This window comes from Abrus precatorius, unplaced genomic scaffold (genome assembly GCF_003935025.1).
Source record: "Abrus precatorius isolate BTA unplaced genomic scaffold, Abrus_2018 Scaffold11, whole genome shotgun sequence".
NCBI lineage: Eukaryota > Viridiplantae > Streptophyta > Magnoliopsida > Fabales > Fabaceae > Abrus > Abrus precatorius.
This window is the reverse complement of record NW_020874303.1, coordinates 20,164,438-20,185,770: the sequence shown is the minus strand read 5'-3', so window position 1 is coordinate 20,185,770 and position 21,333 is coordinate 20,164,438. Positions and strand designations below refer to the sequence as shown.

The 21,333-nt window shown below is 30.8% G+C and overlaps 1 protein-coding gene and 1 pseudogene across 2 annotated transcripts; one reads left to right on the top strand and one right to left on the bottom strand.

Moving 5' to 3' along the window:
- Nucleotides 1–2,722: 2,722 nt before the first annotated feature.
- On the top strand, nt 2,723–9,565 carry LOC113855783 (annotated as a pseudogene).
- Nucleotides 9,566–17,140: 7,575 nt separating this feature from the next.
- On the bottom strand, nt 17,141–20,983 carry LOC113854370 (transcription factor bHLH68-like). Of its 2 annotated transcripts, none has more exons than XM_027485328.1 (9): nt 20,455–20,983; nt 19,867–20,179; nt 19,260–19,334; nt 18,918–18,983; nt 18,562–18,627; nt 18,288–18,344; nt 18,042–18,086; nt 17,714–17,758; nt 17,141–17,631 (listed from the first exon to the last, which is right to left on the bottom strand). In XM_027485328.1, exons 1-9 carry the CDS (start codon nt 20,673–20,675, stop codon nt 17,497–17,499), a joined length of 1,023 nt encoding a protein of 340 aa, XP_027341129.1. In that variant the 5' UTR covers nt 20,676–20,983; the 3' UTR covers nt 17,141–17,496. The 2 variants fall into 2 exon arrangements, with proteins under 2 accessions (XP_027341129.1, XP_027341128.1); XM_027485327.1 differs by having other exon boundaries at nt 17,146–17,631; nt 18,261–18,344.
- Nucleotides 20,984–21,333: the final 350 nt, after the last annotated feature.

Here is a 21,333-nt window from a genome sequence, read left to right as displayed (position 1 = left end):
TAATTAATTAAACTTAAATAATTTTATGTCAGTTTGATTCATACAGTCAATAATTAATATTATTTAACTTATTAAATACTTAATTATAGGTACAAATCTTTTACTGTGACATTTTTTACTACATAACAATTTATCCGCTAAAATATATTAATATAATATTAAATAATAATTTAAATAGTTGGATTAAAAGCCGCAGAATAATCAATGCAGGGCATCTTAGTTGTTAAAATCATATTAACGTAAGATAAAATTATATTAATAATATATTAAATTATATAACAAATTTATAATTGAGCTTAAGCAAGTAAAACTTTATATATATATATACATACATTGAAATTTAAATACTTAGTTCAATTCAACACAACTTATTTACAGCAAGGAACAATTTTATTTTTCCTAGAGTAGTTGACGAGTGTGGTCTAATTACATGTAAAGAAAATTTTGATCCTTCACCATCGTCAAATTGTACCGCTAAAATCAAATAAAATGTCATATTATTAAAACATGAAGTAAATGAACAACACTTAAGCACGAAACTATTTTTGTTTCCTAGAGTATTCGACTAATGATGGGCCTAATTACATGAAAATAACTTTTTTTTTTCTGTAGGATGAAAAAAATTTGATCCCTCACCAAAATAAAATTATATATACTATCCAATATATGTGTGTGTCTCTTTGCTATAGTAGTGGACGAGTGGTGTGACATAATTGCATGAAAAAAAAAACATATTGATCCTTCACCATCTTAAAGGAATTATTAAAAAAAATTAGAAAATGAATTTTTTTATATAAGTTAAGAAAAATCGTGTTAGCCTCTGATAATTGTTAATATGACTGTTGGGTGATTCTTAACCAATAATAATAATAAAAGAATCTGTATCTGTGTAATACATTAGTTTTAATTTGTAAAATACATAATATTTTCTTTGTATATTATTTAAAACTTATCAATAATATTAAATAAAAATAAAAAAGTCATGCTTCATACGTTAAAAATAGCTTGAAATTTAAATAAAATATTTATTATATTACTTTAATGCGATAGAGATTATTAACTCTATAATAGAAATTATTAAAATATTTTTTATAAATATGCTAATCTTATTTTAAATATAAAAACACAGTTGAAAAAAATGAAAAATTATTATTAAATATATTTTGTGTGAAAATTATATATATATATATATAAATAATTATGAATTTTTAAATTATAATTTCAAAAATTAAATATTAATTTTTACAAATTTGAGATTACTTTTTGACACTGGTAGTATAAAGTATTAAAATTGAGATTGTAATTTTTTTATTTGTTATTTTGTTTTTCTTTACCATAAATAAAAATAAAAGCAACATTGATTTTCTAATTTTTTATTTCTTTGTTTTGTTATATTAAATACAATAATCACATATATAATAATTTTTTATTGAAAATTAAAAAATACATTTATTATATATATATATATATATATATGTATATATGTTAATGTTTAGGAAAAAAGTATTAAGCCCAATAAATTTATATAATTTCATTTTCATGTAAAGAAAATCAGAAGTATGAATTTGAAGGAAAATACTTTTCTTTTTTCTTATAAATTTGAAACCGTTTCCTTACAAATTTCTAAGTTTTTAATTAAGTAAAATATTTACCAATTACCAATTACCATTTAATATTAATTTTATTTTTAGAGAAATTTCTTCCATTTCCATATTATTATCATTATTATAGTTAGAAATTTGAAGTGTCATTGATAAATGTAGCTTTTGAACAATGTTTGGTACGAGGAAGAGGAAATTTTGGTGGTGATCCGAATTGGCAGCATTTCTTCAAGGTTCCAGTTGTCAAAACTTGTATTAAAATTGCATGAAAGCTCCACCAATATTTTAATATTACATATTACATCTAAAATATGATGATGTATGATCAACGGTTAATCTGAGCCGGCTGGGCGGCAAATTGGGTCCCACCCGTTCATGTTTTGCCGCGAGATTTCAAAGTGGATGAAGTTACCAAAATGCACACAGCTGTGGAGATGTTCCCATTTTGACATCATTAGTTATTCATTTTAATAGAAATTAATCTTAAACTATACTTTATGTGATTCTCCCCTGGCATGCTTGTCTATATCTACTACGTTTAATATTGGGGACACTTACCCAATAAATTATTTCTGTCCTTTCATAATATCTTTATACAATTTTAATAGAAACAGTAAAACGACTATCTTAAGACCAAATTTTACAAGTTAAACAACACCATTAGATGAAATGAAGCATAGCTTACAACGAGTTTAAATTTAACAGCACTGATTAAAATCTCTATCGAAAAATATAAGCCTGTAATAAACAATTTTTTTTATAAATATTAATGTTGAAATAATTAATATACAATAAACAACAACATTAGATGTTGAATAAATATTAATGTTGAAAAATATAAGCCTGTAAGAAACAATTTTAATTTTTATAAATTTCTTAGTATATACGCATGAACATATGACATGAGTTTTACTATTTCAACGTAAAATTTTTTTTTACATTATATATATTATCGAAATAAAACAAGGTAAAACCGAAATAAGGGTCAAATTGGTCATTTCATAAAGCTGCCGGCCGAGCCCATTCGTTCCGGCAAATTGAATCGGTTACTGGTATTTCCGTTGAGTCATAAACCCCACAAACGGACCCAACATTCCACCACCTCACTCACTCCCACCGCCATGACCACCGTAACGGTCACCACTCGAGCTCAGATCCTCCGCCACACCTCCGCATTCATCTCCGCCGTCCTTTCGCAATCGGAACTTCGACGCCGCCTCATCGCCACTCTCCTCCGTGACACCGCAATTTCCGACCAAATCACCCTAAAACACCTGAACCTCGCTACTGACACTCTCGAAAGCGCGATTTCCTTCTCCAGCCCCGCCATCCGCACCTCCTCCCTCTCCCTCGTCGAGAAGCTTCTCCTCCCTCTCCCCGAATTCCCCGTCTCCTCCTTCCTCCTCTCTCTCATTCGCGCCCTCTCTAACCGCCAAACCGAATCCTCCATCAGCCTACTCCGAATCTTCCACTCCATCCCTTCCCTCGCTCGATCCGAAATCGCTCCCGGTCTCTACGAACACCTCTTCTCTTTCCACCTCCTCCCTGTTTTCCGATGGTTCGATGAACAGAGGACAAAGATTCTATCCTCTGCTTCCGCGAGCTCAAGCCGCGACGCGGGTGATTACTCGTTTTCCGACGAATCCGTGGTTCTTCCTTGTGCGAAGTTGTTGTCGCATATGAGTGAGGAGCAAGCGTCGAAGCTGAGGGAGGTGGAGAGAGAGTATGAAGAGGTTGTGGACGAGAACTGTAGGGTTTTTGCAGTGTATTTTAAAGAGATTTTGGTGAATAAGAATGGAAACGCGTCAATTAGTCCTCCGTCGTTGATACTGAAGAGCGCCGAAGAAGGTGACAACAGTGGGGAGAATAGGAAGATGGAGATGCAGATGAATGTGTTGGAGAACGGACGGTATAATGTAATGCTGTTTACGAATTTGTTACTCTTTTCAATTCAATTTCATTAGTGTTTGTTTTTCATCTTAATATTTACGAGTATATATGAAATTTTGTCCAAGTTATCTGTATGCTCACATACCTAAATAATTCATAATTTCGTACAGTTGGAAAATTAGAATGTTCATCCATTTTCCAAGGTGTTTTTAAGAAAAATTTTCCAATTACTTTTACTAATTTTCGAACAGTTGGTGTTGGCGTAGTTAAATAAAAATATATATGATTATGAATAACGACATTTTCGCACACAACGAATGTATGTGGAATGAATGTACAGAAGAGAAAGGGAGAAAAAGAGAAAAAGAAAAATTGTGATAAATGATGTGACAAGAAAATGAGACAAAAAAAAAAGAGTATAAACAAAATCTAAGATTGGGTGTAAAAATATTATTATTTTTATATGATTATGGATACAACGAGTAGTTTCATTGCATTTGGTCGACAATTTCAGGCACGTGCATTGCATGATCATTCTGTGACATTCTGTTTCTAATGATTCCTGCAGCCAATATGGTCCGAAAGGGAAGCATCTATTGAATTTGTGAGTAGCAAATCCTCCCACGCACCATTTTATCCTCAAAGAGTCTCTCACACAATCCTCAAACCACACACATCTTCAAAAAAATTGACAGCGCCAGTCTATGAAACTGAGTTTTCTATAGATGAGAATTTGCTTAGTTCTTCTTCAGATTCTGAAGCAGAAAATGAGGTAATTGATGCTACCGAGAGGGGAAAGAAATATTCCAACGAGGACTGAATATTCTATGCTTGCTGTTTTAGTTCTTTAAATGCTAAGTGATGAAGCTGTGTCCTGTAGGAAAAGGACAAAAATAATACATTGTTGGAGCCTCGACAAAACCAAATTCACGGACAAATGCAAACAATCTTCAAACAATCCAGGGGGTACGTCAATATTTAGAAACCGTTCTTCATTTTTTCTCGGTGTGCAGCATTTTCTTTAACTTGGATTCTTCCTGCTTCTAGTTTCCCAGATTATCCTATGGCAGACTATGATAACCCACTGCAAGGAAGTGGGAAGCATACACCTCCCAAAGACTTTGTCTGTCCAATAACAAGTAACATATTTGATGATCCAGTGACTCTTGAGACTGGTCAGACATATGAACGCAAAGCTATCGAGGAATGGTTCAATAGAGGGAACTTAACTTGTCCCATCACTCGCCAGAAGCTGCAAAATACCCACCTACCTAAAACAAACTATGTGCTCAAAAGACTAATTGCAAGCTGGAAAGAACGCAACCCCAATTTGGTCCCGCCACTATGTGAGAGTCCATATGATGAGACTAAGGCAGTTGTGGAGTCAACAATGCCTTCAACTTCTCCTAATAGTGTTATAACACAAGCCACAGTTGATGGGATGATTACTGAGTTACGCCATGCAATCAATAACCTGTATATGTCCGAGGTTCTCCAGGAATCTGAAATGGCCGTGCTTCAGATTGAGAAGTTGTGGACGGGGGTGAATCTGGGAGTGGATATCCATACCATGCTATCAAAACCTCCCATAATTAATGGGTTTATGGAGATCCTTTTCAATTCTGTTGAGCCCAAGGTACTGCAAGCAGCAGTTTTCCTTCTGGCCGAGATGGGCTCTAGAGACAATGCTGTCATTCAGACTCTTACACGTGTGGACACTGACGTGGAGTGTATCATGGCCCTTTTCAAGAACGGGTTGACAGAGGCTGTTGTGCTGTTGTATCTCCTAAATCCTTCCACCATGAGTCTTGCGGAGATGGCCACAGTGGAGTCACTCATAGCAGTTTTCGATAAGAAAGAGGAAGACTTGTTTAAGATGTGTATAAAGCCCAAAACAGCTGGAGTGCTTTTACTTGCAAAGATTATTGGCAGCAGTGAAGAGATAATTGCATCTTCCATTGTCAAGACCCTGTTCTCTGAAAAAGCAATTGGAACTATTGTTGCCAGTTTGGGAGCTGAGTTGGTAAAGGAGAGGATTGCTGCAGTGGAGATTTTATTGAGATGCATGCAAGAAGATGAAACTTGCAGGAGCAACATTGCTGATAAAGCAGAGCTGTCACCTATTTTGGAAAGTTTAATGGGTGCAACTGATGGAGAGCGTTTTAAGATTATTGAATTTTTTTCTGAGTTGGTCAAATTAAATAGGTACATGTCTTTCATATTCATAATTACACTAATGAAACTGTTCTTCTCTTTACATTTTGTCTGATAGCTTCCTATCGGGTTCCCTCCAGGAGGACATCCAATGAACAAATCCTCCACATTATAAAAGAAGAAGGACCTTTTAGTACAATGCATACTCTCCTTATTTATTTGCAGACAGCCCTTCAAGATCAATGTCCAGTTATGGCTGGCCTCTTACTCCAACTTGATCTTCTGGTGTGAATCTTTGATGCTCACTAAATATTAAAGATCAGAAGTTGTATTGATTTCTAGTTAAACAATCTTTGTATTACTGCCTTTAAATTACAAATGGTAAAATGCAGTTTTACGTGTAATATGGACTTAAATACTCATCATGCCAATTTTAGGTTGAACCAAGAAAAATGAGCATATACCGGGAAGAGGCGATAGATACTCTTATTTCATGCCTCAGAAACACAGATTTCCCTGTTACCCAATTAGCAGCTGCCGATACAATCATGTCACTGCAAGGGAGGTTCAACCTCTCTGGAAAGCCTCTAACCAGAGAAGTCCTTCTGAAACGTGCAGCTGTCGACAAAAGTTCCGGAAGTCTTGTAAAGGTGGATAAGATAAGCAACTTCAGCCAAGAAATTGAGATAACTCTGGTAAAATCCTACGAAACTCTTCCTGTATGTTGACTTGCGCTTTCTGCTTGCCAAACAATCTTTCTGATAGCTTATTTTTTGTTTGGCATCAACAGGAAGAAGAGAAAGCAGCTGATGATTGGGAAAGAAAAATTGCATATGTTCTAGTTAGCCATGAGTTTGGCATTCTTTTTGAGGCTTTGGCAGATGGCATGAAGAGTCGAAATCATGAACTACGATCAGCATGCTTTATATCAGCTACATGGCTCATATACATGTTGACCATTCTACCAGATACAGGGATACAAGGAGCTGCCCGTGCCCGCTTGCTGAAGCAGTTCATAACTAAATTAAATTCTGCTAAGGACGTAGAAGACAGAATCCTTTCTATGCTTGCTCTCAATAGCTTTCTTCATTTCTCTGGTAGGTTTCACAAACACAGCCGTTAAATACAGTTAAACAATCATTGTAAAAATCTGGTACAGCTAGTTATTGACAAGAAAATAATCTTGTCTAAGAAGGAATCACTGCCAATTGGCAGTTCCTGAAAGCATGATAAATTACACAAAATACATTATTCAACATTGATTTAGATCAGATGCTACCTATATTATTGTTGACTTTCTTATTAGTCTACTATTTAAAATGAAAAAGATCAAAATGTTCTCCTTCTGTAGATTTATGTGTTCGAAGTCCTACATGTCATTGTTATGCGAAGTTTTCTAAATGGTGATCATACGTTTTATTCTGAATTTCAGATGGCTTACGTGATCTAACTTCCTACACTAAGGATATTGTAAAAGGGTTGAGAGAGTTAAAGAGATCCTCTCCTTTGGCATCTGAAATGCTAAAAGTTCTGGTTGATGAGAATGAATCTAAAGCAGTAAGTTTGCTGTACTAAACCATTTCCTGGTATAGGCATGGTGGACGGTTTTAAACTGTTGTTTGGAACAGGACATTTGGACACATAAAGAGCTAATACAAGTAGATTGTAGCGAGAACGGAGAAGTGCTCTCTGTAATTTGCGTTAAGGATAAATATTTTTCAGGCCACACAGATGGCACCATTAAGGTAATTAGAGTTTGAACTTTACATGCCTCGTAAATTCTAATGAATAATGGTTTTAAGTCTGACCGAGAACAGATTTCTTATTGTATTTATTTTAGTTTACTTAAATATTTGTTTCCTTAGAATTATTGGAAGTTGAATCATTACATTATTGAACTGTCAATGTATCCAATTACCATACGGAGAGCTAAATAAGTGGAAGTATAGATGTGTTGAATCACAAAAAGATGTGGATTTTTTTTTTACGGGGTTTTTGTCACATGCTTGAAGATTGAATAGCTGGAAAAATGCCAAGACAAGCCTGATCATTAGCAAATATGTTTGGGTCTTGCCTGCATCTGACAACTTTTCTGTAATATGAACTTACTGGAAAATACTTTATAACTTTTGAAGGTCTGGACATTAAAGGACAACTTATTCAATCTGTTGCAAGAGATCCAAGAACATACCAAGGCTGTGACAAACTTGGTGATTTCAGAATCTGATGATAGACTATACAGTGGTTCACTTGACCGAACTGCAAAGGTAAATTTTTTTGCAGTTACTACGGTCTTAATGTCAATCTGCCTACTAACAAAGGTTTTGTTTCATTGAAGAACAGGTCTGGTCTATTGGAAAGGCAACAATACATTGTGTACAGGTGTATGATATGAAGGAGCAGATTCATAATTTAATTGTAACCAGTAGCTTAGCATGTTTCATTCCGCAGGGCACTGGTGTCAAGGTACTCTGAAACCATAAATGGATGTTCTTCTTTGAATGGTTTTGGGCTGATCACCTCTTTTACGCAGGCTAGTATGTAAAATAACGCTAGTCTCGTTATAAACTAATTTTGAATGCCTCTGTCACACTGACTCGCACACACAAAGATTATACTTGATTTATTGCTCTGAGCAGCATGTTGTGCTGTTCGCATTATTTTCTTCCTATCTAATTATGTCTGTAACAACCAAATCCCCAAGTGGGGCCATTAATTTTTGTAACAGATTTTGTTCCTGCTTCGCCCTTGGTACTGAAAATGCTCAACAATTACTTCATACATACTAACTAAAATAAGCTACATTGTTATGTACTTAAATTACTTTGCTCTCTCATCAGGTTCAGTCATTGAATGGAGAATCCAAGTTGTTAAATTCTAGTAAATATGTGAAGTGCATGGCTCATGTTCATGGGAAATTATATTGTGGATGCCACGACAGTAGTGTTCAGGTATCAAGTTTTTGGAATAACACAGTCTAAATCCAGTATGATGCTATATCAACATTCTTGCAATCAATCATATTCTCGTGATATTTCAGGAGATACATTTGGCCACTGGAACAGTCAGTACTATTCAAAGTGGCTCTAAAAGATTACTTGGGAAAGCATATCCTATTCATGCACTGCAAATTCATGGCGAGCTTATATATGCAGCTGGCTCTTCCATGGTTGGATCTGCTATAAAGGTATCTCGGACACTTGTGGTTTAGTACTATATATTAATGTCCAAAATATTTACTATTCTAGCTAGAAACATCAAGTTTCATGATTTCTTGAATTTTGAAGCATAGAAAATTCTTAATCTATTTGATGTTAATTTTATGGATGTCATACCATAGTCAACTAACTGTTGCATTTATAAATGTCAAGATATGGAACAATTCCAATTACAATATGGTTGGATCACTGCAAACAGGATCAGAAGTGCGGGTTATGGCCGTGAGCTCAGAATTGATTTATATGGGGTGCAAGGGAGGTGCTGTGGAGATTTGGGATAAGAGGAAACTCAATAGAGTTAACACATTACAAATGGGTACGAATTGTAGGGTTAATTGCATGGCTCTAGACAGCAATGAAGAAATTTTGGTAATTGGAACTTCAGATGGACAAATTCAGGTAATTTTTAATTTATTCAATTTATAAACCGCTTGTTTGAATTTTAATGCCAAGCCCTATAACGATAGAATTTGTGCACCGGGCCAATTGTTTAAACTTCAAAGTTTGCATATTGATGTCATCTATATACCAAGTAGCTTTTTGTACTTTGTCTTACAAGTTCCGAACAAGATACAAACGAAACTGTAAATATTGAGGTCTCCATTAACAGTTGCTAAATCTCTGTTAACTGCAGGTTTGGGGAATGAATTAAAAGAATATGCTTATAGTACTGGTACAGGAAGACACATTGACTTACCTTGATAATATTACATTCTTTAAACCTTAGAAATGCTTTCATTTTTTTGGTTCCTTGTGAGCTGTATATAGCTCAAAGTTTATACATCCAAGTGCCTTGTACATAGATTAACTTTATTTGTAGATATATGATTAGTTTTCTATTTCTAATTTTTATGCTCCTTTTTATTTCTTCATTTGTCCTCTTTTTCTTTTTGTTTAAATATCTGTTTGGATGGGAACTTAAGTAGTGAAGGAAGATGAGGAGAAAAATCTGTTTATTTTGAATAAACATTCTCCCTATTTGAGAAATTTAAAAAATCAAATCAAATCTTACCCGCATTTCCAATTTGAAATATGGCTAGGCTTGGCCGCTTTGTGTTCGGCCTCGCATTACCTTGTTTCATTTTAGTTATTTTTTACTTAAATTTTTACAATAAATACCAAAAAATTATTTTATCTATTTATTATTATATATATATCACATATTTTTAATTTTTTGAAATGCCTAAGCAGAAACCCCATCTTTTACTAATGTTAGACTCGATTGAAGAATAAAATTGGTGCAACTATAGAATATATTTAAAGTTTATGTAAAAAAATAAAATTGAATTATATATTTTGATTAAAAATATGAATATTAATTTTCAATTATAAAATAAAAAAGAGTGTAATGAGCATGAGAGAACAGTTTGAGTATCACATCAAAACGAAACGACAACCAGAGACAAAGATCTGGAATAAGAATGGATGTGGAAATAGGGATGTGACTTGTGGAACATCTAAAAAAAGAAGAATAATTAGAGGGTGGAAATGACATTGCTTCGCGTGGTGGTGATGTTTGGTAAATGCTCACCTGCAAATGAATCAAATCATATTTATTGCTTTGCCATCATTACTGCTTTATTTCTCATTCTTTCTTTTCAAAGTCAAGCCAAGCGTGGAGTTTCCATCAACATGTTAATGATGTTATTCCAAATTTCTTAAGATTTTACATTAAACAGAAGAAAAAACACATCCTACGTACAGTTGTTGTTGGACACCACATGCTACGTAGGGTGCTACTTTCATGGTATTATAAGCATAAATTAACAATTAATTAACTTCATTCGATTAATTGGATTAGCGTGCTTCCCAATTGCATTAGCAAACGTACCATAATACAAATAATTGGCCCCATGTTGGTCATATAGCTAGCAGTAACCACTGCTAGTTCAATTTCATACCTGTATATGGATTGATTAGAATTCTTGAAAAGTCATATAGAAAGTGACCACATCCATTCCCGAGGTAATTACTATTCGTTTTCTTCACTCTTCAAAATTTCTTTTCTCCAAGATTCCCTTCTTCTCATTGGCCAAGCTTATTTGAAGACTATTTAGAGCTGAATATATATTTTTATAATAAATATATTATTTGTATAATAGTTTTAAAATAATAATTTTTTATCCTTCTTGATCATATCATTTATATAATCACTTTTTTTTAAAAAAAAATTCCTATTTTTTAAAAAAGAATACAGCAAATTATTGTAAAAATAGTATTTCTCTCTCTAGGGAGTTTCTTGCTGCTTTGCTAATTCTGTTTGGTGCCTGTAGTAGAATATAGCCGCTCTCCATGAACCAAGTTAAGAACCCTGTACTATCAAGTATCATCCATTGATTCACTGTTCAACAAATTTCCTTCCCTTCAAATTTCAGCTGTTATTGTCCCCAAAATATTAGAATTGTTCCTTAATGTACGCCCATGGAGTCCAGAAGAGGAGGAACAAGTGGATCGACATGATAAAACCTTATATATATATTGACATGATCTGCTTAAAGTATTCATATTTCCTAGACATATACACTAGCTTTTAATAATAATCCATACCTCTAAAAGTTTTTTTTTTTTTTTTTATGTAAGATGGTATAAGTTGTAAAAAAAGTTATAAATAGAAAAATGTGGTACTGCAGCAATGATCTTATGACCACTGCTCCGAAAATAAGCCTTATAAAAAATGTTAAGAAAACAAGAAAGAAATACAAAAGTAGCGAAAAATATAGAAAAAAAGAAGAGGAGAAGTGAGTTTTGTTATTGTATAATCATTTTTAAAAAAAAGGTGTATCTTATGATACAAAATAGAAAATAATAATTTAACATAATAAGTTTTTGAAAATCACATGATTAAATGTTATTTAATCAAATTTTATTATTTAATAATTTTTAATTTTATGTCATTAGGCACATGTTATAAAAACTGTTTTATAAAAAAAAATTGAGCTATCCCGTTATGAGCTTTCAAGGCTAAAATTATTGTATTTCCTATGTTGCGTATTAGACATCATTTGATTTTTTATATTTGTAAGAAATTATTTATTATTTTAAAATATTAAGAAAATATTAATTATTATTTTTTAACAATCCTATTGATTCATTTTTTTTCGACTAACTATTATAATAATTCTAATATTATTGACTCATTCTTATTAATTAACTATTGCAATAATTTTATCACTTTAATATGGATATCATAATATAATTAATTAAATTTTATAATAAATTTAAAAATAAAACATTTTTAATTTACATTTCTGATTTTACACGTGTTGATCAACGTATGAATTGATCAATGGCCATTAGAGAAATTGTTTATCATAATAATAATTATTTATAAATATTTAAACAATATCACCACTCGTTCAATGTTTTTTTTTATTAAATCACATTATTTAAACACCCAAGGAGTGCCTATGTAACATTTTCTTTATTACAATAGTCATGAAAAATAAGGTGCAGCATATTGATATCAAAATAATAAAACCTGGTTTTTGAATTTTATTTAAAATAAAAGGTACTATCGACACAAATGTACATCTCAACTTCTTTAATTTCTGCAATTCAGGTTGCCTCATTAGAGCTTTCCTTTTGAGTTTTACACAGAAGTATTGATTCAGCTCTACATATATGGAGGTTTGTAAATGTGTCAGCATATTGGAGTTTTGGTAGCAGTAACTATATATATGTAACATTTGTTTCCTTCATAAACTTACACTCTTGCATTATATATTTTGAATCTATGTGAGACAAATCAAATATCTAATGCCTAAAAACTAAGTCCCAATATAGAGACCATGAATAGACCCTTGGAAATTATTTCATAAAAAGATAACCAAGACAAAACAACAGAAGCAGACGGTCTTTTAATCATATTTTTTAATCAGAAAAGGGTAATACGAATTATCAAAGATACAGAAACAGAAGGGAAGACTCTATCCCTTAGTATAATGATCAATATTACATAAAGGTTTTCTCATACTTTGAAGTTAAACACAAACAAGATATGATCTTAATGAGTTCTATCACCCTATCCAAAATCCAATTGCTTAATTTCTATTGAAATTTTTTTTTTTTTTATCTTTTCTGTAACCAAATAGACTCCCAACCTACCAAGTCATCGTCCATATTGTCTTGATATAAACCTTTTTCAAGGTCCAAATGATGCATGAAATGAAATTAACAGTCTAAGGAAAATGTTATCTGACAAGAAATAATAATGGAACATTTGAAAGAGTATCAAAGTAATTGATATAAAAATAAATTTTTTTAGTTTATTAACACAAAAGTGTGCTTAGTACAATTATTAAAATATTGTTTATATCACAATAAATATTAAATCTTAAAAGAATAACACTAAACAAAAGTTAGAATAATAAAAATAAAAATGTTTAAGTAAATAAGTGGACATAAAAAAAATGATATAAAATGATAATATAAAAATATATTAAAATAATACTTAAATTATAAAAAATAAATAAAAATCGTTTAAGATAGTTCGTTTACGTGTAAAAAAACTTTTAAAAGTATAAATAAGAAAAATAAATTATATAATTTTTAATCTGATAAAAAAGAATTAAAAAAACTCAAAAGAACTTAGAAGAATTTATTAAATAAAATATTTTATTTAATTAAATTTTTAAAAAATTAATTTTTAATTAATTTTAATAATATCGTGTAATTCATGTAACTGGTCTTACTTAATAAAATAAAATTTAGTTATTGTTGTATTTTAATAAATTTTAGAATTAACTTTATAATATATATCTTTGTGTCAACAAAGTTTATTGTTTATACACAACCAAAATTCGATAGGCAATGTAGCAAGATTCGCAGAGAGAAATATAGAATAAGAGTAAAAATTAGGGACATAAAAAAAACAGAGATTATTTTACAAACACTAACCAAGTAAATAAAAATGCCAAAAAAAAAAAGAAAATAAAAATAGGAAGATACTCTCCCAGGAGAGAGTTAACGGAAAAACTAAAGACGACAGTGTACGGCACACACTTTTTGCATTAAGTTTTATAAAATAAGCAAATATTATTCTCATTTCTTATTTTTATAAATTTTATAGTAAGAAGTTATTATTTTAATTTAATTTTAAATTTTGATTTTAAATTTCAATAAATATAGTTAAATCAAATACTTTAATATTTAAGTTTAGACAAGAAAAATATAAAATATATTGACTAATTAAATTGAGAGATGCATTAAAAAAGTGTTATGAAAATATAGAAATTAAAATTTAATTTTTATATTATTTGACATTTCAATTTTTCTCCTAAGTTGGCCTTTAATTTTAATTCATTAATTTTCTTTTTTATATTTTTAAAATAAATTTCATATAACTGTTATTATATGGCATTACCCAATTCTTCAGTAAGAGGATGAAAGCACTTGGGAGGACCCTTATTATACATCAATGAAATTCATTGTATGGCTTTTAAAGAGTGCTGGAATACACTTTACAATATCTATAATAAAAAGATATCTCCAAATATAAAACTCAAAATTGTCCTTATGAAATAAGAGTGTCAACAAAGTTTTAGTTTGTTGTTAAGATTAGAGTTTAAACTTACATTTAGATAAAGAAATAAGCTAAATCGCCTTTATTACTCAAAAGCTTGTTCTAAAGTTTCAAAAAAAGTAAAGAACAAACTCTAATCCCTCCTTAGGTCAAGAATAAAAACCTAGTTAGCTACCTAACTCCTTCTCTTCAAACTTAGGGTTTATCACTAAACATATAGTTATGGTAAATCATAGTTAAGGTTTTTTCATTCGTGTTCCAAACCTGTGAAATATTCACTCGACTTAGATTGATTACCTTATGAGTAGAGTGTGTGTGATATCCTTGGAGCAGAACAAGAAGAAAGTATCTTAAATGCTTTATTATTATTATTATTAAAATTTAAGTGACTTTGTTTATATGTTGGAGTTTTGATCGGCATAAGTTCATGTATAGAACGGAAATTATATCAATTATGTTTTTATACTAGTGCAGTATGTTTTAAATTTTTATAAAAGTTGTTAAATTTTGTTTTTTTCTTCTAAATTTTTTATCGGTTTTTTTTTAAATATTTATTAATATTTTTTATGATATAATATTTGTATAAAGATATTACATTACGTATTATCTGAAAATAATCACAAATAAAGCATGATTATACGCATTCGCAATTATGTAATGACGTAAACTATTTTAAAATTTTTAAAATTTATGAGGAGTAAACTAATAAAACAGGGATAAATTTTTTTTTTATATCGATATTTTTTATATATTTTAACACACACTAATTGACTGCTAAATTTTATATCTTCACGTTAAGCTTAATAATTTTATACTTAATTTTAAACAAGAACTAAAATTTCTTTATCCAATGACATTTGTAGGAATATATTAGAACTTAAAATCATTAGATTTAACGAAAAAGCAGAACGATGGATATTAACTTCAATCAAAAGGATATTTTTTTTCAGTTACAATGAAAAAAATCACTTTCGTATGAACCATATTTATCAATTTAAATTTTATTAATTATATATTGAATGTTAAGATATTTACTGTATATTTACCAATAAAATATTTTTTTTCATAAAAGTGATTAATTTATGTCTAACCATTTTTTAGTAATCATATGAAGTAGTTTCTTGAAATAATAAATAAATATAATTAACTACGACCAAATTAATTTTTACATATTCAATTTTTTTATTTTGAATATTTACTTAATTATCGTATGTTTATCCCTTTCTAATTAATTTAATAAAGTAATAAAGAAATTTATAATCATAAATTTACATATTTTAATATATAATTTTAAAACAGTTGATAATAAATTTATTTTGTAATTTAAATTAATACCATGTTTTTTCTATTTTACCAAAGTTAACATCCGTCATTATTTTTATAAAAAAAAATAATTTTAAATATACCTAGAATACCCTTAATTAAAGACTAAGTCATGATAAAAAAAATTTTGCTCTTTAGTAAAATAGTGTTTATCCATTTTTAAATGACTGCCATTTAAAATTAAAGTATATGCTGTAGTGTCCTAAATTTTTTTTTATAGGTATCGTATTCAAAATATTTATATTAATAAAAAAGATATACGTGATAAATTAAAAAATATTATTTATATATAATTTATTTAAAATTATATTATTTATATTATTTATTATATAATTCTATTATAGATATATATATTGTTTATTAAATTTTTTATTTTATTTTTTATAAATTTTTAGTTTTGAAAAAAATATAATTTATATTTAAATAATTTCTATTTATTATAAATAAAAAAATTATAAAAAATATATTAATATAATGTTATTATTTTATTTTTAAATTTTAATTTATTTAATTTTAATTTAAACACTCTTCAACTTATTTAAATATAACAAATATAATAATTTATTATTAAATAAATATATTATTTTAAATACATATCTAAACATTATTGATTAAAATTTTTCATGTACGGTAATCTAAAAATTTTATATGGGTACCGTAGAATTTACCTAAGATTAATTCTACATTAAGATAAAGAGATATTGAAAAACATTAATTGTTGAAGCTAAATATAATCTTACTTGTCTAATGAAATTGTCCTTAACGAAACTACGCTCTAGTAGTAACAAGTTAATTATCTAAGAACTATTTAAGGTTAAAGCTATCTAATTTGTCATAAATATTTAATGTTATGGCTAGAAAAAAAGATCTCTCCACCCAAAAATAAAGTGGAATAAACATATGTTGGCATTGGCAACGTCTTTGCTGAAGAACATCGACGTAAGAACGCGTGGGTTGCCCTAGCTAGCCAAGTTAGGGTTATTTATTCTAATAGAACTCGGTGACTGATATAACTAAAGAAAGGGTATAACTATATATTTAACACACGCATGCGACACAAGCCTGCATGCGTGTTGGACTCTGTCGGTGCGCGTCTATGCCAAGTGTGAACACTTTTTTACGTCTATTCATCCATGTTACAAGAATTAATACACTGGGCAAACCCATGATATCCAGGAACAAAAGGGTGAAGTTTCTGCTGACCCTGCTTAAGAGTCCCAAAAGCTTTAGTATTAGAATTAGTATCACACTAATGATAAATATTTTCTTTAATCTTATTGAATCATATATTTAATATACTACAGTATCAAACTCTCGCCGAACAACTAGCTCGGTGTCGTGTTTTGTTTATCTTTCCAACGTATCCTCTTAATGCACCAAATGGGCAATATATAAACTTATTTTTAAAAGCTTAAATGGTACCTCTTCGTAGTAATAGCTTGCCTGATCTTGTTCAATTACTTCGAAAGAAGTAGAATTCAAATTAATCATACAATTATTGCATATATACATGGAAATTTAACATCGTACGTCCTATTAATTAAGCTAATGAAAATAAATAAAAGCTTGATTTCCATGAATTAAGGAGTCTTAACAAGGGCTTGCAAATATATATATACTACTTGCCTGGCAGCATACATTTTATTCAGGAATGCCGTATAGCATCATGAGCAATCAGCCTTAGGTTTTGTAGCAGATTGACTGCTAATGATGTTGTACAATTTCCATGAACTTGCCTCTTTGTATGTTGCCACATATATTATATGCTAACGCAATAAATTAACTCCATCTACCGAAATCCCCCGCCAAAAGCAGGAGCCCAATAGTCAGCTCCATTATCACTTCCAACTTGCAGCGTGCATGACACTGGAACCAGACACAACCCTCTACTCCTCAGGTCCTTCTTTGTTTCTTCTTGAGAATCCTAATTAATTAATTCATCCAAATATATGTTATTGAATTAGTTTAATCATTATTTAAGAAGGAAACAATTGCTGAACAATTACCTGCTCACTAGTTGCTTTCCTCTTCAAACAGTTTTCATTCAGCAGCTATAACCAGAAATTAAATAAAATGAAATGAGAATTTGATAAGTATTTCAACTACATTAGTAATTAATGCACTAAAAAGAAGCCACTTTTGTTTTATTCATCTTAGAATATACTATATTATTATTATATCTGAAAAAGCTGGTGACACTTCTCTTTAATTGTCTACTTTCTTCATTTAATAATAGAATGCAAGTAATTGAACTGGGTAGCTATAATCTTCTTTTTCAAATGCAAAATCCCCAAACCCCTTTAAAGGGTTAATGGATCCCAGGAAAAAGCATACCTGACCAGGGTCTTCAGGGAATATACAATTCTTCTCTCCTTGAACCTAACATTAAATAATTACAATCATCACTCAATTAGTACCGCATAATTATCCATTAATTAGTATACATGCTGGCGCACATGCAAGAAGAAAGAAGCTAGAGGAAGAGATAGTGATTATTGTTTCTTATTGCTTTGGGAAATGAGAAAAGTCTTTATGTATGTCTTGTGTCCTAACCAGAAATGGGTTGATATTATTTCTTACAGATTGATGGTGCCTCATGTTTCCTGTTCCACTGCCCAAATATGGTAAGCTAAGGGCCTGAATCCACGGGGAAAAAGACAATATTTTTAGAACTTTAAAAACTAAAGGATATGAATATATATATATATATATATATATATATATATGTGTGTGTGTGTGTGTGTGTGTGTGTGTGTGTGTGAAATAATGGACTTTTAACAGCCAGCGTGCCATCACTATTTACTGACTCGTGGTTGTTTGGAAGAATAAACAGAGGAGAACAAACATTAATTACCTCAATTTGACTCTGAAGGAATCTAATATACCCAATAGCTTCTAACAAGACAGATGCCGTGTCAGTCTGCAAAAGTGAAAAAATACCACCACACACTACAGTCATATTCCCACTCATCTGTTCCATGCAATGCTAAACACATTTCGAGCATTTTTTTTTTCTCTAAAAGTTTATATGTAAAAAAATATTAAAGAAAGAGGGGAGAGGATGGGGAAGATGATTTTATATTAGGAGCTAGGGAAACGATTTAGATTTTCTATGAAGATATTTGACACTTTTTTTTTAATTTAATTTTTGACATAAATTAATTAGTTTATGTGAGTCTTCAATTGATTAAGTTAACTAAGCTTGTATACCTTTCCAAATGGGGAAACGAGTTGATGGAGGGCTGTAATTCTGTCACCTAACTTCTCCTTCCTAACCTGAAATGGAGAAGAAGATCTCAAATAACTACTGTGTCGGACAAGTACATGCATGCTTAATATGTTGGCTTATGTTGATTCTTCATTTCGAGATACAAATGAGAAGAAGAAGATGGATTTTAAAAAAAATCATTTTTAGGAACAAGACAATCAAGAAAGACAACAGTGACACCCACACACATGTGATGTTTGTGTGTGGTTATATGTGTTGGTTTGCCTAAAAGAGGGTTCGGGGTTGGAAGTTTCTGTCTAGTTTTTTGCAATTGATGAGAATACCTTGAAGTTCGACTGAGTTGTAGACGGTTGAACCCTAGCTTTCTTGAATGCCCCACCAACTGCAGTGCTATTGCACTTGAAAAGGGAAAAAATATAATCTCATTAAAATTATAGTGCAAAAATAACAAAGATACCACAAGGAAAATAGAATTAGTTCTTATTGCGTGAGGTTTCGTCATCTAAACAAAATATTAACGCGGTCAGGTAAATACTAGCGTTCTATCTGATTTAAAGAAGATAAAGAGAAACAAAGGAAACCATCTTTTGATCTACAATAAAGGGAGAATAGAAGAAACGTTTTATATTATATATTCAATTAAAAATGAAAAGTTGGAGGACCCTCCTTGCCTTTGGCAAATATATATTTACTAGAAAATAAAGTTTGCAACTATTTTTCAAAACGAAAGCATTTGGGTGGCCAAATTTAAAGTTTTCAATAGTTAATTTAATTAGTAAAGTTTCACGAAAATCAAATATGTGCAAGTACTCGTATCAAAACCAAGAAAAGAAAATATAACAAATTTAGAATATAAAAAACAAAACAAATTTACAAAATTGTAGATTCTCTCACTTAATTAATATGTATTATATATCTTTCTTATTGTACCTCTGAAGATGGATCCGGAGGAGGAGGCCTAGCATCCGTCTTATTGTTAGAGAAATCCAACATGCTGCTACTGAAACTTGTTACACAGGATTTTGTAGAAGAAGCAGGCACTATTTGAGACCAAGTTGGTTTTGCTGCCTGAAAATCTTCGTTTCCATGTCCATATACATAGCTGTGCACCGAGCTTTCTTGCTTAACATCAACAAGAGGAGCACTTGGAGCTTGACTTAACATTTGTTCCTCCCAGTTCTCCAACCTCTTAGACTGAACCTGGCACATACCTCCTTTGTCTTCTTCAGACACCAGCCCATTCCTATTTCCAAAACCATAACAAAAAATTAACAAATAAATAAATAATTAGATTAGATCCTTCAAAAAATCATAGTGTATGTTTGAAAACGTTTAAATTTGGAGAAATAATTATTTTTTAAAATTGATAAAATAACTAAGGTATTGTTTCTTCAAATTTACTTAAACCAAACAGTACTAAGTATGTTACTTTGTTTGATTTATTTTAAAAAAATAATTATTCGATTTTAATAGCTGTCTAATGTGGGCGTGTGTGTGAGAGAGAGAAAGAGTTATTACATGAGAAGCTGGCTCCATGACTCGGGTAGGTCTTGATTCTGATCATGCCAAGAAGGAAAAGGAAGAGAAGAAGAGGGGGTATATAGAAAATTGGAAGGAGTGGACAAGAAAGGAGAAGCTTGAGGAAGAGGAGGGCGCATGGTGTTGATGTTCCACCAGTTGTTAGGGTTCCCGGCCATCATTTGTTGCACCGGTGAGCTTTGCAAGACACCTCTATTCATGCCTTCTTTCTTTGATAGATCTCTCTACAAAAGAAAAGAAAAAAGAAACTTTTCTTTCTCTTTCTTGATGTTGTTCCAATCCAGCCCAAACAGGGTCTTTGTAGAAACTTTGAGAGGTCCTCCCCTATGGTTTAATTAAGTAGGGGGAACACTACTATTACTTGGTACTGTTTTTGAGAGAATTTGAATAATCATGGAGTTTTGAGAACCTTTTGTCTTTGTTTCCTCTCTTTTCTTTCCTTTCTTTATTGCTTTTCTTTTCTTTTCTTTTCTTTCTTCCTTTCATGTTTTTCTTTTCTTCCTTTGCTTTTCTATTTCCCTTAGCTTGCTTTTGCTTTATCTTAAAGTGGGACAGAAAAGGTGGTAGCAATTCCCATAATTAAGAAAACCAATATATGCGTCTAACCATAGCCACTCTCGAGTGCACGATTTTTGTATCATATCTCCCACGTGGCGTGTTTTTGAGACTTGTACATTGCAAAACCTTTTAATAGATGAGACGTCTAAAATTTGGGAAAATTAATTTGACTTATCCAACCTAAACACTTACACCTTCTTATCCGTGACTCGATGGGCATTCATTACTTATCCCATTTCATTAAGCACTTGTCAATGGGATAATTAGTCCGTGTCTTATGTATATTTTCGTATCAAAAGG

What these genes read in the sequence shown, in the direction of transcription:
- LOC113854370 (XM_027485327.1), bottom strand. Translation starts at nt 20,675, where the DNA reads ATGAATAGAGGTGTCTTGCAAAGCTCACCGGTGCAACAAATGATGGCC. An exon ending in TCATGGAGCCAGCTTCTCAT is followed by an intron (nt 20,180 to 20,454) that starts GTAATAACTCTT and finishes TTTTGGAAATAG; the next exon opens with GAATGGGCTGGTGTCTGAAG. An exon ending in CTCCGGATCCATCTTCAGAG is followed by an intron (nt 19,335 to 19,866) that starts GTACAATAAGAA and finishes TCCCTTTTCAAG; the next exon opens with TGCAATAGCACTGCAGTTGG.